The 16,225-nt window shown below is 46.2% G+C and overlaps 1 protein-coding gene across 1 annotated transcript in view; it reads left to right on the forward strand.

Annotated features, from left to right (window-relative positions):
• Positions 1-15,775, forward strand: part of ZC3H18 (zinc finger CCCH-type containing 18) — a gene marked incomplete at its 3' end in the record, with an annotated part of 30,765 nt that extends 14,990 nt beyond the window's left edge. Inside the window, exons 9-11 of the mRNA XM_010170330.1 lie at positions 12,649-12,849; positions 13,898-14,023; positions 15,674-15,775. Coding sequence (XP_010168632.1) covers positions 12,649-12,849; positions 13,898-14,023; positions 15,674-15,775 — 429 coding nt within the window. The remainder of the gene's footprint in view (positions 1-12,648; positions 12,850-13,897; positions 14,024-15,673) is intronic.
• Positions 15,776-16,225: the final 450 nt, after the last annotated feature.

The raw sequence follows: 16,225 nt of genomic DNA on the forward strand, positions 1-16,225 counted from the left end.
AGTCTTCTGACAGCGTGTCGAGGAACATGTGGGTGCAGAAGCCTGTGTGTGTGCGTCTCGGGGTGAAGAGGGGTGCAGGGAACCTGCTTCCCAAGGCTTATTGGAGCTTCTCCTTCTACCTGATGTCTGTTTCTCAAGCACTAGAGGAAGATGTGAAACATCATGAGTGTGAGGAAGAGTGTTTTAATGAAGAACAGGGCTAAGAAGGCGAGGTGCTATGTGGAATTGTGTGGTTTCAGGTGGGAGCAGAGTTTAGTCTTGAATCTGCCCCAGAGTTTTTATTTGCCTTACTAGAAGGAAAGCTGATTTTTTACCCTTTTTTTCCAAGAGGAACTCCCAGTTTCAGAACAGTTTGAAGGTGTCTTGTGAGCACTTTGGTGCAGTAACAGTGTCAGAGTGGTTATAGGAATACATTTAATTACATGCTATAATTATAATCCTCACTTACAACCGTAATTTGTGCACCTTAATTACCACATTTGCTATTGGTTTGTGCTCTCGTTGGGTTAGCGATGGAAGAGATCTTGCTCTCCAGAACCATGTGATGATGATGATGTTGAAAGTGACATCAGCTGATTGGCAGCTCGAAGTGTTAGTCACTAACAGTCACAGTCACCGTCACCGCTGCGTGCAAGGCTGAGGCTGCTGGTTACTCCTTCCCTTGACACTCATCCTGGGTCATGGGGCAGGGCTCTGTGGGAGAGCTTTCCCTATTTGTGCTGCCCAAGGTTTGCTGGGTAGGAACCATGGTCGTGTTCACCAGTCTCACATCCATCTTCCCCTCTGTAACCATCTGTGTGAGGTGAGAGATGGGATTTACAGTGTTCCTGACGTGACATGATTTGTGGATACACATCTGCTTTCCTCCTGTGTCCCCTCTCTGACATAAGCACCACTTCAGAGAGCTGTGATTGCCTCTTGGATCTCCAAAACAAACTTCTTGGTAAATTAAAAATAGTCCTTGGTACACCTCTTTGGTTTTATTTTATGTCCATAATTCTTTCTAGAAGAGGATGGTAGAGAATCTGCTGTTGGCAGTGTTCTCAGCCTTGTCCTGTATCACAAGTGTTGATGACTCTAGGGCCATGCAGAGAGCTGGGAGGGAGGGACAACAAGCAGGGCTTGCTTTTGCCTTCATTTTTGCGGGGCTTTAAAAGCTGGTGGAAGGAAGCATTTGTATTTTTTATCTTGAATACAGAGATAGTATTGAGTGGAAAGCTTTAAAATCACAAAAAAACCCCCTTAGGTCAGCACTTACAGTATCTCCTCTTAGAGGAGAGTGGAATTAAGGGGAACACTTACCAGTAAACCCAAAAACCCTACATTGTTGAAGGCACCTCTCCAAATACTCTTAATGGGACTTCACTGAACTGTTGAAACTCTTGTCAGCAGAGAAAATCAAACTGCAGAAATAAGGTTTTGGGGTTTTTTGTAAGAAAAAAAAAGTGAAAGCATAATTCAGCTTCTTTTTTCCTTGGAGAAGACATCCCTCATCCAGCAGTTTGTTTCCCTGCGTTCCCCAGAAGCCTCCGTCACTCTTACGCCGTGACTTAGCTTTGGGCAGTGCCGTTTTTATCCCACGTAACCTTTTTGACAAGCTCCAAACTTCCTCGTGGCAGAGCAACTCTTGGAACCGTCTCACCTTTTCTCCAGATACCTTCGTGCCACGCTGCAGAGGGTCAGGTTTGGCACCTGGGCATTAAACAGCTCCTCGGTTTGTTTAATGTGTATATAAAAAGCTTGGGATTGCTTTACGTTTCCCAGGCAGCAGGATGCACAATAGCGGCGTAACGCTCACCTGAGGGTTTATTTATAGACTCTGGGCTTCCCCTAATCACTAGATCCCAGCTTTTGGCAAGTCTGGCCTTTCCAGGTGTTGTCGGGCTCCAGGTAACTGCCCGTTAACATTCCGGCACCAAAGGCAGCGCCGCTTCCAGCCGGAGCCCACGCCGTCCTGCTCTTCCCTTACTAATGAGCTGGGGAGATTGGAAAACTGCTCCACAGGGATTGTGCAACCAACATGGAGCTTTGCCCAAGGCAGAGCTGAGGGTGTTTGTAGTTACAGGTAGATGTCAGTCTGTCCATCAATGTAAGAGTTCCTTCAAGTAGAGGCTGGAGGAAGGAATAGACTGACATAGAGAAGGCAGAGTAAAAGGGGATGAAGGAGAACTCAAAAAGCTGATGGGCAGGAACAGGAAAACAAGGGCAATTAATGACAGAACAAGGGGAAATGGGTTTAAGCTGAAAGAGGAGAGGTTTAGATTAGATATTAGGAAGAAGTTCTTCACTGTGAGGGTGGTGAGCCAGTGTCCCAGGTTGGCCAGAGAAGCTGTGACTGCTCCTCCCTGGAAGTGTTGAAGGCCAGGTTGGATGAGGCTTTGAGCAACCTGGTCTAGTGGAAGGTGTCCCTGCTGCTGGCAGGGGGGTTGGGACTGGATGAGCTTTAAGGTCCCTTCCAACCCAAACCAGTCTGGGATTCTGTGATTCTGTATTGAAAGCAGGAAGGTTGAATCTGATCTCTAAACAGCAGTGGAGCAGTTAAGGCCAATAACACGCAGAAGCCAGAGGAATTCCTGGCATCACTGCTGGCTGCAGATGAGGAGGATTAGAATTTAACAACAGACAAAGACTGCAAACCCTAACGGGCTCAAATATTTCTCCTTGAACCTTTTAAAAGGAGAGACTGCGGTGTTTGGGCTTCAGGCAGGATTGTCACATGAGGATTGGACTTTTTCTGCTGCCTTATGCCTTGGTTTTGGTTTGGGTTTTGTTTTGTTTCTTTTTTTCCCAAGCTTAAGATGAACACTCAAAGAAGTTTATAATCTGAGATTGCAATGGTAGTAAAATTGTTCCTCCTCCTCCTACTCCTCTTCCCTCCTCAGGCACTGAACCCTTAAACAAGCCAAGGCACTTTATGATCAATTAAAGGGATAACTTGGCTGTTCGTCCTCGTGCTCCCCATCTCCAGAACGAGTTCTGATGCCCCAGGCTGCGACTGATTTTTTTTGCTGAGTACAAAATTTCTCCTTTCTATCTCTATCTCTCCAGTCTAGCTCACTGTTGTGCAAAGCATTGCAGGGATAAAGAAGTGGCGTGAAATATTTTAGTTGAAGAAACTTAAGAGCAGTGCAAGATGTTCTCACCCAGGCTGCTGATCTTTAGCTGTGAGCAAAGGCCCTGCACACACAGAAAGAGTAATTTGCTTTAATCCTTCTTGCACAGCTCTTTATCCCGCTTCATCCAAGCGAATCTGATCGTTTCAGGAGCACGTTAAGCAACACAAGTCGTGTCGTGGGACCTGTTAGTGGTTTGTATTTCCAAAGCAATGAGGGACATGGAGGGATTGGACCTGCTGGTGAGGGCAGCAGCCTTGGTGTTGCTGCCTGGTTGGGTGAGGTAGTACTGGGTGGTTGTCCACCAAGTGAGGAGGAAGAAGAAGCAGCAGAGATCCCAATGCTGCAGGTCTGTGAGATGGGTGTAGGTTTCTTTCCCACCTCTGAGAGATCATAGAATCATAGAATGGTTAGGATTGGAAGGGACCTTAAAGATCATCCAGTCCCAACCCCCCTGCCATCAGCAGGGACCCCTTCCACTAGACCAGGTTGCTCAAAGCCTCATCCAGCCTGGCCGAGAACACTTCCAGGGAGGGGGCATCCACAATTTCCTTGGGCAACCTGTTCCAGTGTCTGCCCACCCTCACAGTGAAAACCTTCTTCCTAATATCTAATCTAAACCTCCCCTCTTTCAGTTTAAACCCATTTCCCCTTGTTTTGTCATTAGTTGTCCTTAGGAAAAGTCCTTCCCCAGCTTTCTTGTAGCCCCTTCAGGTACTGGGAGGCCGCTATAAGATCTCCCTGGAGCCTTCTCTTCTCCAGGCTGAACAGCCCCAACTCTCTCAGCCTGTCCTCACAGCAGAGCTGCTCCAGCCCCTGGATCATCCTGGTGGCCCTTCTCTGGACTTGTTCTAACTGGTCCAGGTCTTTCTTATGTTGGGGGCTCCAGAACTGGATGCAGTATTCCAGGTGGGGCCTTACAAGAGCGGAGTAGAGGGGCAGAATCACCTCCCTCGACCTGCTGGACGCGCTTCTCTTGATGCAGCCCAGGATACGGTTATTGGCCTTCTGGGCTGCCTCTGCTGTGGGCCCTGGTGAGAAGCAGCATGGCAAAATGAACCTTTGGGTGAGAAACTTGTCATCTCCAGGTCTCAAGGAAGTTTGTCCTGAAGTCTGATCTAAAAGCTATTTCTGTGCAGACAAGTTTGATCTGGGCCTATAATAATCCTGACCCCAAAATCTGTGAGATGCTGGTGCCAAGTGGGGTGAAGAGAAGGTGGCCGTTGTCCTCAGAGATGTCCCAGAGCCTGGACAGGAGGTGACAGCAGTTCTGAAGCTGCCAGGAAGGAGCAGTGAACTGTCCTGTGATTATTGCACACACACCAGTTTTTAGGAAGGACGTTTTCTTCACCTGGGTTGGAGATGATTGATGGAGTGCACTTAGCCAGCCATTAAAAAATAAAAATAACACCTGCGAGTAAGGACGGTGTAAAATGTAAAAGCAATGTCAGAAAGGGCAGCTAGTCTGTAAGAAATCATAAATCCTTCTGGAAACCCTTCCAGCAAGGAGCGTTGTGTTCCTTTCCAGCTTCTGTTGAGGTGGCAGGAACCCTCAATTAGGAGTTGCTCTATCATGCTGCAGACCCTGGGACAAAAGGTGACGTGTTCCCTCAGCAGATCTCACCCTTGTGTTGTTTTTTCAAGTTGTCTTTGTCACAGGTCGTTGTTAATTTCTGGAATGAGTATGTTAATGAACAGGATAACTTGGAATCCACAAATCAATGAATGCAGGTTACCCAGGGCTTGCAAGTTAGAAAGTGTTGGAATGAGGTTGATTAGATAAAGGAGTGGCAAAAGTAAGGGAATGCAAATGGAGTGATTCATGATTGTGTGTGTGTGTGTGTGTGTGTGTGATCACAAACCGACTGAACTCGTTTTTTCAGGAGAATCTGTAATTCTAAGTGTTCCTGGGTTGTCGTCATCTTTCTCGACAGCTTCTGGTGGTCTCCCCACACCACCAGCTGGATCTGATCCCTGTTTTTTGAGTGTAGGGGGCTCTGTGTGAAAGCAGCTCTTGCTTGAGTAGAGCTAGGTGGTTTGGTGGGCTTAGTAAGAACATCTCACACAGAATCCCAGAATCACCTGGATTGGAAAAGACCTTTTAAGATCATGGAGTCCAACCATGAACCCAACACTGACCAGTCCCCGACTAACCCATGTCCCTCAGCACTGTGTCTACACGACTCTTCAATCCCTCCAGGGATGGGGACTCCACCACTGCCCTGGGCAACCCCTTCCAATGCCTCAGAACCCTTTCAGCAAAGAAATTCTTCCTCACATCCCATCTCAACTGCCCTTGGTGCAACTGGAGCCCATTTCCTCTTGTCCTGTCCCTTGGTCCCACCACCATCTCATCCTGTTGTTTGAAGACGGTGCAGTAGGCTGGTGGATTTTGTCTGCTCTTAGTTTTCCCTGGGGAAATGTTGGCTGTTTCTTATAAGGAATCCTTCATTTGTTCCTGTTTGTCCTGCCACAGGAGGAAGAGTAGGCAGGAGAGACAACGGTGTGCTCTTCCTGGTTTTGAGTCGGGCATTGGTAAGACCTGGGAGCGCTCTGAATTAGTCTTAACATCAATGAGAAGTTACTGAGGGGGGGAAAAGCAGCCTCTGTCAAGAGACATGGATTTGCTCTCCAGGTGTCTGCACCTTCTTGGAGTGCAGTGAGAAAGAAATGGTCCCAGGACATTGGGTATCCCAGGCTGAAGAGAGTTTTATCAGCTCCAACTTGAGCTGGACCTTTACTCCTGCACAGAGCAGGTCTGTTATGCTGCCTTGTGTTGCCCAGAAGAGGATTTACCTTCTCCCCACGTACAGAACATGCCCCAGACTCACCATCGAGTGCTCTGTATGGTAACGCCGAGGTGATAAACATGATAATGTTTAATGAGGGACTTTTCATAAGGGCAACTAATGACAATACAAGGGGAAATGGGTTTAAGCTGAAAGAGGGGAGGTTTAGATGAGATATTAGGAAGAAGTTCTTCACTGTGAGGGTGGTCAGACACTGGAACAGGTTGCCCAAGGAAGCTGTGGCTGCTCCTCCCTGGAAGTGCTGAAGGCCAGGTTGGATGAGGCTTTGAGCAACCTGGTCTAGTGGAAGGTGTCCCTGCTGCTGGCAGGGGGGTTGGGACTGGATGAGCTTTAAGGTCCCTTCCAAACCAAACCATTCTATGATTCTATAATAACTTGTTTACATCCCCATTTTTTGTGGTGTAGCTTCCAGCAGGAGCCATGGAACCTGGTTAGACAGCTTTGCTTTCATTTCTACTCCCGGTTCAGTTGGGAAGTTAGCGATAATAAAAACCTCTCCATGAACCAAATCAGCAAAACTTCTCCAAGTTCTCCACCAAGCGTTTCTGTTGACTGGAGTTTTCATTTGTCTTCATGATTCTTGGGCTTCTGCCTCCACTTCCACAGTAAAAGGAGAACGGTTTCGTAACCCTACATCAAGATGAAGAAGGGCATGGAGTGACTCAGATGTGGATCTCAAGGAATGTGGTTTTTTTTTCTGTGACGTTTCAGAGTCAGAATTACTGGAGAGATCTCCCACACTGGATTTGATTAAAACATTGCAAAAACCAGGGCAGAATCGCTGCGTGCAGGTCGCTCTCATTTAGAAGAAGGATCTTAAAGCATCAAATGCTCAGCCCTTAGGGTAGATCCCATCTCAGATATGTTTATCTACCTGCTGTGATGATTTCATACTGTAGGTTCAGATTGTATCTCCACTATTTAATTTCAAAGCCTCTCCCCATCAGACTTTGAAGAAATTTTTTTTTCTTTCTTTTCTTTATTTTTTTTAAAGCAACTGATAACTCTGCTTTAGATCAAAACATCTTGAGAAAAGCATGTCCTTTGTTAATATTTCACCAAGATCAATTAGCACTGGCTCCAAGGTTCAGCATTTCCCGTTGTATCTGCACATAGGTGGCTTTTGGAAGCTCTTGGTCCTTCTCCAGCCCTACAAGTGACTTTATTGTGCCAAGATCGGCGGGGGGGGAAATCTTCCAACATACAATGCAAATTGCTGGAGTTGATTTTGCAGCAATTACAAGTCCCTTCACAACTGGGGGACATGTCCCTTCACAACTGCTTTGGCACATGGCTCCAGTCGTTCCTCGAATCCACTTCCTCTGGAAAATTCCACTGACACCGAAGGAAAAGTCACGGCGGGGCCGCTGACGCAATGCTTGAGTTCCTGCAAGAAACCAAAAGGCTTTTAAATCATCGGTGGACTTTCCTCTTGGAGAAAATTGAGCTGTAACTACCGGCCAAAAACAGGAGCCCTGGAGCCAGGCTGACGTCACCGGTGACCATGGGTGATAAGGTTTGCGTTACCGTGTCCCGCGGAGACGGGGGAAGGAAGGAAGGAAGGAAGGAAGGAAGCACTGGTCCTTGGCAAGCTTATTTTTTTTCCCCCCTCTAAGATGAGAAATACTTTGGTGTCATTTGCATAATACATCAAGGAGGAGAACTTCAACCGTGTGGCTTCACTTTTCCCCCCCTTCCCTCCATCCAAATTCTTGTTGAATTCAGTGACGTACTTCAAACCGGGTTTGTTTGGGAGCCGGAGCGTGTGCGGTCGAGAGCTGGCCGACCTACCCTGTGGTTTGCTTTGCCAGCTGGAGCTGCCTTTGTTCCTCCTCTCATTGCCAAAGCCACGTTCAGCTTCAGTTCTCTGCTTGATTGCTGTAATTAAATTCCAGCCAAATAGACATTAACGTGTTCGTTCTGGAAAATAAAACATTTAGTTATTTTAAGGTTAAAATGGGCTTCGGAAGTAGCCAAGCTCTGTAGACTTTTTTCATGGTTCCTGGTGATGCAGGATGCTGCTCCTTGGAGCTCTGGAAGGAAATGAAGCTGGTTTTGATCAGTCCATCTTAGAATCATAGAATGGTTTGGATTGGAAGGGACCTTAAAGCTCATCCAGTCCCAACCCCCCTGCCAGCAGCAGGGACACCTTCCACTAGACCAGGTTGCTCAAAGCCTCATCCAACCTGGCCTTCAACACTTCCAGGGAGGGGGCATCTACAACTTCCTTGGGCAACCTGTTCCAGTGTCTGACCACCCTCACAGTGAAGAACTTCTTCCTAATATCTAATCTGAACCTCCCCTCTTTCAACTTAAACCCATTTCCCCTTGTTTTGTCATTAATTGCCCTTATGAAAAGTCCCTCCCCAGCTTTCTTGGAGGCCCCCTTGTCATCTTGTACTCCCTTTGCAATTTTTTTTCACCTCTTGGTATAGATCTATCTAATTAGGGAGTTAATTCTCCAGATTTTGAGATGTTTCCTAAAAATTGGAAGTTGGTGAATAAGGAGACCAGGATTCACTCGTGTGCTTTGATGGCGTAGGAGGGTTTTTTTGCCAGCCACTCTCTGTGCCAAAGTGCATTAGGTTTGCCTGCAGCAGGCTGGAGAATTGTGCTGGGCTGAGGATGAACTCATATAAAGTGCCGTGAGCTGATCTCATGGATCAGGCACCCCAAAACAGCCAGGCTTCTTCTCTCCTCTGTTCACTGTGGGTCAGCTCCCACAGTTGTTCAGATCCTGTTGTGGGTTGTTTGGACTCACTGACCCAGCAGCAAACTTCTCTCTCCCCTCTTTCTTCTTCTCTCTCCCCTCTTTCTTCTTCTCTCTCCCCTCTTTCTTCTTCTCTCTCCCCTCTTTCTTCTTCTCTCTCCCCTCTTTCTTCTTCTCTCTCCTCTCTTTCTTCTTCTCTCCTCTCTTTCTTCTTCTCTCTCCTCTCTTTCTTCTTCTCTCTCCTCTCTTTCTTCTTCTCTCCTCTCTTTCTTCTTCTCTCTCCTCTCTTTCTTCTTCTCTCTCCTCTCTTTCTTCTTCTCTCTCCTCTCCCTGTTGAATGAAGGTGTTGTGTTGTCACATAGAGACCTCCAACAAGCACCAAATCCACCACAAGATGGGAAGGAAAAATGACCCAGTCAGAAGAGTGAAAATGAGGAGAAAACCTCCCCCTTCTCAGGATTGAATCCCATCACTCAACCCACCCAGCAGTGCAGCACCAGCTATCGTATTTGCTGTAGCTCTGGGCAGCCTTCCTGCCTGATCTGGGCTGGGAGCCACGGGCCAGCTGCCTGCTGCCTCTTCTCTGTGGGTTTTCCTCTGTGAGCCTTACAGCTTCCTCTGCTTTCAACCCAGCAACTGCACAGTATCAATATGCAGGAGTAAATTTGATTGAAACGCTGAGTGTTCCGTGAGCTGCTGGCATCTAAGAGTCTCTTTGGTGACACCCGTAATTGAGACATTAGTCTAAGGCAGATGGTGAGGATCTTGGCAGTTGCTCTCACTTACTTTCAGTTCTGACTCCTGAATTCCACTGGAAGAAACGAGCCAAGTGGCATCAGATACCAGTCCCTTGTATTAAGTTGAACAAGTTTTATTTGGTGATGCTACACGTTGAGCACGCAGGTAACTCTTGAGGAAAGACTTTGAAAATGTCCTGACACGAACATCATCATCTTTCTTTCTTGGCTATAGTATGGTAACATATTTAGTGCTGAGTCAAAAAGCTAAAGCAGATCCAGAAATGAGGCTTTCTGTTGTGGTTTTCCTGGGGAAAAAAACCTTTCCTCCAGAAAGTGACTTCATCGAGAGAGAATTGCATCAAACCAGGTAAGAGGTGCAAGTAATGAGATTTGCTTTCATAGTCATCCTTGCTCCGAGCTCGCGCCCAAGTTGTGGAGTTCAGCCTAAGTTGTTCCCATGTGAGGTCAGAGCTGAGGTCCAGCTCCCAGGATGTGCTGCTGTTGGACATGAATGTGGGCAAGTTGTTCTTCTGAGAGAGAGAGACAGAGAATAAATTCTGTAGGAGACTTTTCCTTCTGAAAATTATTGCGGGAGAGAGCTGAGCCTGGAGAGAGGCAAGGTTGTTCATTAGTTGTTGGCTTTCACATTTGTCACCTTGGACACTGCAGTGAAAATCTTCTCAGCAGGCTGTATCCAGATCTTGAGGTGACAGGACAAGAGGAAATGGCCTCAAGTTGCACCAAAGGCAGTTGAGATGGGATGTGAGGAAGAATTTCTTTGCTGAAAGGGTTCTGAGGCATTGGAAGGGGTTGCCCAGGGCAGTGGTGGAGTCCCCATCCCTGGAGGGATTGAAGAGTCGTGTAGACACAGTGCTGAGGGACATGGGTTAGTCGAGGACTTGTCATTGTTGGGTTCATGGTTGGACTCGATGATCTTAAAGGGCTTTTCCAATCTCAGCAATTCTGGTACTCTGGTATTCTCAGCAGAATATTCCATCTACATCTCCCAAAGCGTGCAGACTGTGGTCCCTCAGGAAGGGACATCAGAGCAGGACATAGTCCAGCATAATTCATTAACATCCTTGCACTGTGTTCTCCTCCCTTCTGCTGCTGTTGAGCCTGCTGCTTGCTGCAAGGTGTGTAGGCTCTTCCCAACCTTCTTTGTCTTCCTACTTTGCACTGAGTTGCTTTGAAGATACTCCAGAGGCCAAGATGGCTTCAAAATGAGTATGTACTACATCTCCTGGAATGAGAGCTTGACCCCCAGCTACGACTGCTTAGTGTTATCAGAGTATAAACAATAATTCCAGTCTATCTCAACCCCATATTCAGAGTCATGGTCTTCCTCCATGATTAGATACTCAGATATAATTGTGGCTCTAATAATGGAAAACTAGACCAACCCACCGCAAATAACACGTGTGGTGTTAAATGGTGGATGTTAGAGCAGCACTGGAAAGGGTGATGATGGTAAATGAAGATGCTGGTGAATAATGCTGAGCCATAACCCTGCTTGGGACTCTCTCTCTTAACTAGGCAGTCAGCAATTTAGTGTGCTCATACGTAAGCGTCCTCTTCTGAAGCTGGAAGGAGATTTGTGGGAGAGGTGAACGTGAAAGAAGTGTTTCTCCTCCCGTAAAATTCTGCCCAGACCAACAGAGATGTGGGAGAAATTGTCAAATTGCTGGAGTTGTAGCAGCAAAGATAAGGAAAGCGTGGGATGCTGCTCTGGATTTTAAATTTAGCAGGTACAAGTTCTGGAGTCGGGGCAGAGGTGAGAGGCTGTAGGAGTTTTAAGTGTGTTGAGACTGTTTTAATACTGCCAAGCAAGGAGGAGATGAGACTTCTTAGTGACTAGTGAAACCTTCAAAGGGCAGAAGAGGCTGTTAACCAAGAGCTTTAATTATCCTCTTGTCTGTTGAAAAAGTGTCGTGGCAAGAAACACAGTCTGTAGAATTATTAGAAAACTTGGAGGTTGCTTTTTTTTTATCTGAAAAGGCAGAGGAAGTTGCGTGGGGAGTGGTTGCTTCAGTTGTGTGACTAATGGGGTGGTACTGGCTGAACCCAGCCGTGGAAGGTGCCTTTCCTCCCCCAAATTCTCATTATTTTGAGAAAATGAATCAACCCATCATCGTGCTGGTAATTGGATGAGTGCAACAGACTTCATCAACCTTGAAGCCAGCACAGACCTTGCCTAAAACCCGAGGGAGGAGGTTTTAAGCAGGTAATTGGAACAGTTGTGTGCAGGTTAGAGCAAGGGTGAGGAAAAAATCCCAAGTTAAATCACCTGTAGATAAGAGAGGTAATAAAGTTTAAGCCTGAAGAAACTCATCCTGGAGTATTTAAGGAACTATCATCTGGTGCAGATGCTGAAAAGTTAGCCCTGAATTATTTTCAAAGAGTTGAGGAAGAGAAGGGAAGCTCAGAGAACCAAAGAAAAAAGGGGAAATGCAAGTAGAAGCCTTAAAAGGGAAGGGAGCAGATGGAGGGTATCTAGCCTGACTTCATGGTCACATCTTCATGGCTATCAACAGCAGCAGAGCAAGTATTCCATGGTGTTTATAAGCACCTAGAGAATAATCCAGTGATAAAACAGCCATTGCAAAGTGCTTTATGCTCAGGTGATGAGGTAACCATCCCCTTTGTGAAGGTAAAAACACATCAGTCTGTCTTGGCTGTGGTAAGGCTTGTGGCACAGTCCCACATGGTGTTCTGATAAGGGAACTGGAGGAGAGTAATTGAGGCTGAATCTCTTCTCTTGGTGCCTGCTGGTTGTTTCCAGCAGTTGGCTGTGTTGAGATGGCGTTTCAGATGCCTGCTCAAAGTCTGTCCCTAGTCTAGCTCTGTGTAGTATTGTGCTGGGGTCTCTACCTACCAGGTTTGGGTTGCTCCAGCTCTAGCTACTTGGCACAGGCATAGGAAGAACCAAGTTTCCCCTTCCCTTTCATCTTACATGTGCTTGTGTCCATTCATTGGAGGCCAAAAGTCGAAGCTGAAATGGGCTAGCAGGTCACTGCTTGGTCAATGTGACAAAAGTAGTTCCCAAAACTTGCAGGTACTGTTGTTTTGATGGGCTTGCAGTCACTGATTTACACAGTGATAGTTGTTCTAGCACTTCCATCGCCCCAAAATGATGCTGGATATCCTGCAGTGGAGTTTGAAGAGCTAGTAGTGATGTGAAGAATGAATTTCTGAGATCTTTTCCTAGCCCTGTGTTTCTATTAGCTTTAACTATATTAAAAATCCCAGGTACTTTACTCCTCTTTGTTTTCCAGCCGACAGCCTGAGCCACCAAAGAAGGAGAAGGAGGCAACCACAATTACCACCGCTCAGTCCAAGAGAGCAGATGAATGGAAGGACCCTTGGCGCCGATCCAAGTCCCCCAAAAAGAAACTCGGGGTCTCTGTCTCTCCCAGCCGTGCACGTAGGCGCCGAAAAACCTCTGCTTCTTCAGCATCTGCTTCTGGCTCCTCAAGGTGAGTGGAAGGCAAAGAACATGTCACATCCGAGCCTTGTTGGTGTGTTGGGGGACGTGGCTTGTCCATGCAAGATGCTGAGATGTTTGGGGGAGCAGTTCAAGGCTTGGTGCTCAGTGACAGCTGTGGACATCAGTATGTACATGGTGAAATGGAAGCTAAAGGGGACACGTGACTCTGGCTGCTGTGATGTGATCTGTTGAGGATGAAGAAAAGACAAGTCCTTGGAAAAAATAACTCTTTGAAGAAATTAGACTTGGAAGCAATCCAGATGATCAGTAGCTCACTAGATGAAAACTGACCTTAATAGGAGCAGAAAGAGCTGGAAGTTGTAAAAATTGCAGCTTCTTCACTCCAGGATTTCTGGAGGGATGAAGTGAGCCCACTCCAGGAAGAGTGTGCTGATGCTGTGGGGGAAAACTGGGGTTGTGGAGGTTTGAATAGAGCCTTAGAGAGCTGCAGTGGAGCTCGGAAACCAACGGGTGTGAGAGAAAAAACACTTTTCAGAAAGAAGTGCCCTGAATCTGGGGGTGTTGAGGCATAAGCTGTTCTCCACTTTCTTTAAATGCTTGAACTTGAAGCTCCTGAAAAGAAGTGGAAAAAGTATCAGAGAGGAATGAGGAAGATGCTGAATTGAAGATAGGGATCTAAAAACCAAAGCCCTCCTGAAGTAGATCGCTTTTCTTGCTGGGATCACTGCACTTGAGATTTTTAATGTTTTCTCCCATGTGACCCCACCTATCAGGGGATTGTCTGGTGAAAAGACATAAAATTGTACAGAAGAAGTTCCCAAAAAAGGATGGAAAGGAAAGGAAGCCCCATTCAAGGGTGCAGAGTGGGTAGCAACCACAGATCCTCTCTAAAATAAAAGGTGGTACTGGAGGGAATGGAGACTGAGGAGAGGATCTAGTCCTGACAGGCCACCAAAATGAAGGCAGGTAATTTTTGGAGCAGTGTTTGAGAACTTGGGAAGAATGTATTTGGAAACAAGACCTTGGTATTGGAGGACTTCTCAAGAGGTGCTGAATTGTTAATATTTTTCTTTCAGGTCCTCTTCTCGTTCGTCCACCTATTCTGGTTCAGGTTCCTCACGATCTCGATCCAGATCATCATCTTACAGCTCTTACTCTAGTCGCTCTTCAAGACACAGCTCTTTCTCAGGCAGCAGGTCCAGGTAATGGCTCCTTGGAGTTGAAAGTAATGGTATACTGGTTTCCAAACACTTGCTACCAGCTATTTTTTTTACTGCTACTTAAAAACAAATAACCAACTCTTGAAAAGTAAACAGTCAAAGCACTTTCCTGAGGGAGGGAAATACAATAGACTGCGAGGCAGCCTGGTTGTTGAATGAAGCAGATATATCAGCCACCCCCTCTTCTCTCCAGTACTCCCACCCACAGCACCGTGCTGGTGTGACTGGGCTGTTTCCCATGCCTGTGGTAGCTGAGCAGTTGTAAGAGCCTGGCTGAGATGAACACTTCCATCATTTGCATTTTATGATTGGAAGAAGTCGCTGCCATCTCTTTTTCTATTGCACTGGGATTTCTATTTAAAGAGGCAAATCACATTTCTTTATTAAAGTAGTTGTGTCTTGTGATACTCCTGGTACTTCAAAGTAGCAATTCAGTGTCCCATGCTGATTAAACAGTGGCATGTTTATTACTCTTGCCACTTCCTTGCCCCTGCAGACAGTTTCCCAAGTCTGGAATATGCATAGTAGGAGAACTGGCTCCCTAGGCAGGTACCTCTTCAGAGCTGAAATCACACAGATACCCAGAGTAGATCACACAGCTGGTGGGAGTGCAGAGTGGCACTTTTGGAGAAGTAGTTTCTCCCAGGAAAGGCTCAGGTGGGAGTTGATCTCAACAGAGGCACAAACATGTTTCTGGGGAGGAGGCTGACCTTCCTCTATCTACCCCATTCCAGGCTCTGTTCTGTGTGGGACAGTGCCAAGCATAGGTGACACACTTTGATGAGCATGCCTCTCTCAGAAGGTAGGAGGGTGAGGAACACCCAAGTGCCTAACTGTTCTTCAGAAAGCCAGTCACTGAGGTTTCTGGCTTTCTGAGGTACTAGGCTGCAATAAGGGCACTTCCAGTCTTGGCAGTGGGGTGAATCACTTCAGCATCGGGTGTGCTGTGCAAGTGCCTTGCCTCTTTGGTCAGTCCTGATCTTAGGAAACAGCCTTTGATCTGTTGGCTTTGATATAAGCTGGAAGAAGTCACTGCCATCTCTTTTCTATTGCACTGGGATTTCTATTTAAAGAGGTAAATATATACACTCTTGATTTTTGATATACGCTGCTTGATTTTTTTTTCTCCTTGTGGTCCAGAAATTACAGATATCTGGTGAGATGTATTTTTTTTGTGTCTTTCTCCCAAGACTGTTTTTTTTTTAGCTGCTGTTTAAAGGATACTCTGCATTAGGAGTTACAGGAACATAAAACAAGTTGAAACAAATCATGTTAAACTTGCAAGTCAAAATCCCACTTACTTTCCTGTAGACATGTTCTCCCTACGGAGGGAATATAGGGAGTATGGAGAAAGCCTCAGGTGTTGGTGTGGAATACCCCAGGGTACCTCTCTTGCAGCTGACCCTATTTTTTTCCTTTTGTTTTCTGCTCTTACCACTAGTCTGGTGACAGAAGTTAGTTCTGTTGAAAAGAGTCCAAATATAAAACTAGGATAATCTCAGACCCACGGGGACTAGTTCCTGGGATGCAGTCACTAGCCAAAGGAGGGAGTGGTGGCTGAATGCATCAAAAGCCAGGAAAGCTTTCTGCAGTCCCAGAGGCTGAGCTGAGTGATGTGTCCTTCCTTTCTAGATCACGGTCCTTCTCATCTTCACCTTCTCCTTCTCCAACACCATCTCCACACAAGCCACTGGCGAAGGCTAAAGGGGAGTTGTTACCACCTGCTGGTAAAGGGTAAGGCTTCCTCTCCCTTCGGATCATGCAGTGCAGGCAAGTCTCCAAACAGCCTCATCCCTGAGTCAGACCCTTCTGACCTCCTTGACAGTTTTAAGGAAGAAATGGAAGATGCAAAATATGACCCACATAGAATAATGCTTAGCTTTGCATATTTAATTAAATGATGACACTTTCACTTATTAAATCCAAGTTAAACTCTGCAGGTAGCTTCAAATATTATAGAGAGTCATAGAATCATTTAGGTTGAAAAAAGACCCTTCAGATGGAGTCCAACCATTAACCCAGCACTACTAAGTCCACCACTAAACCATATCCCTGAGCTCCATGTCAAGGCTTCCGTCATGTGAACATGAATGTTTAAACACATGCATGATTTATAATTTAAAAATTCTATATGTGCAGACACATCTATACAGGAGCCATAAGAAAGTTTAATTAATTCCTGTG

This window comes from Antrostomus carolinensis, unplaced genomic scaffold, assembly GCF_000700745.2.
Source record: "Antrostomus carolinensis isolate BGI_N321 unplaced genomic scaffold, ASM70074v2 scaffold16576, whole genome shotgun sequence".
NCBI lineage: Eukaryota > Metazoa > Chordata > Aves > Caprimulgiformes > Caprimulgidae > Antrostomus > Antrostomus carolinensis.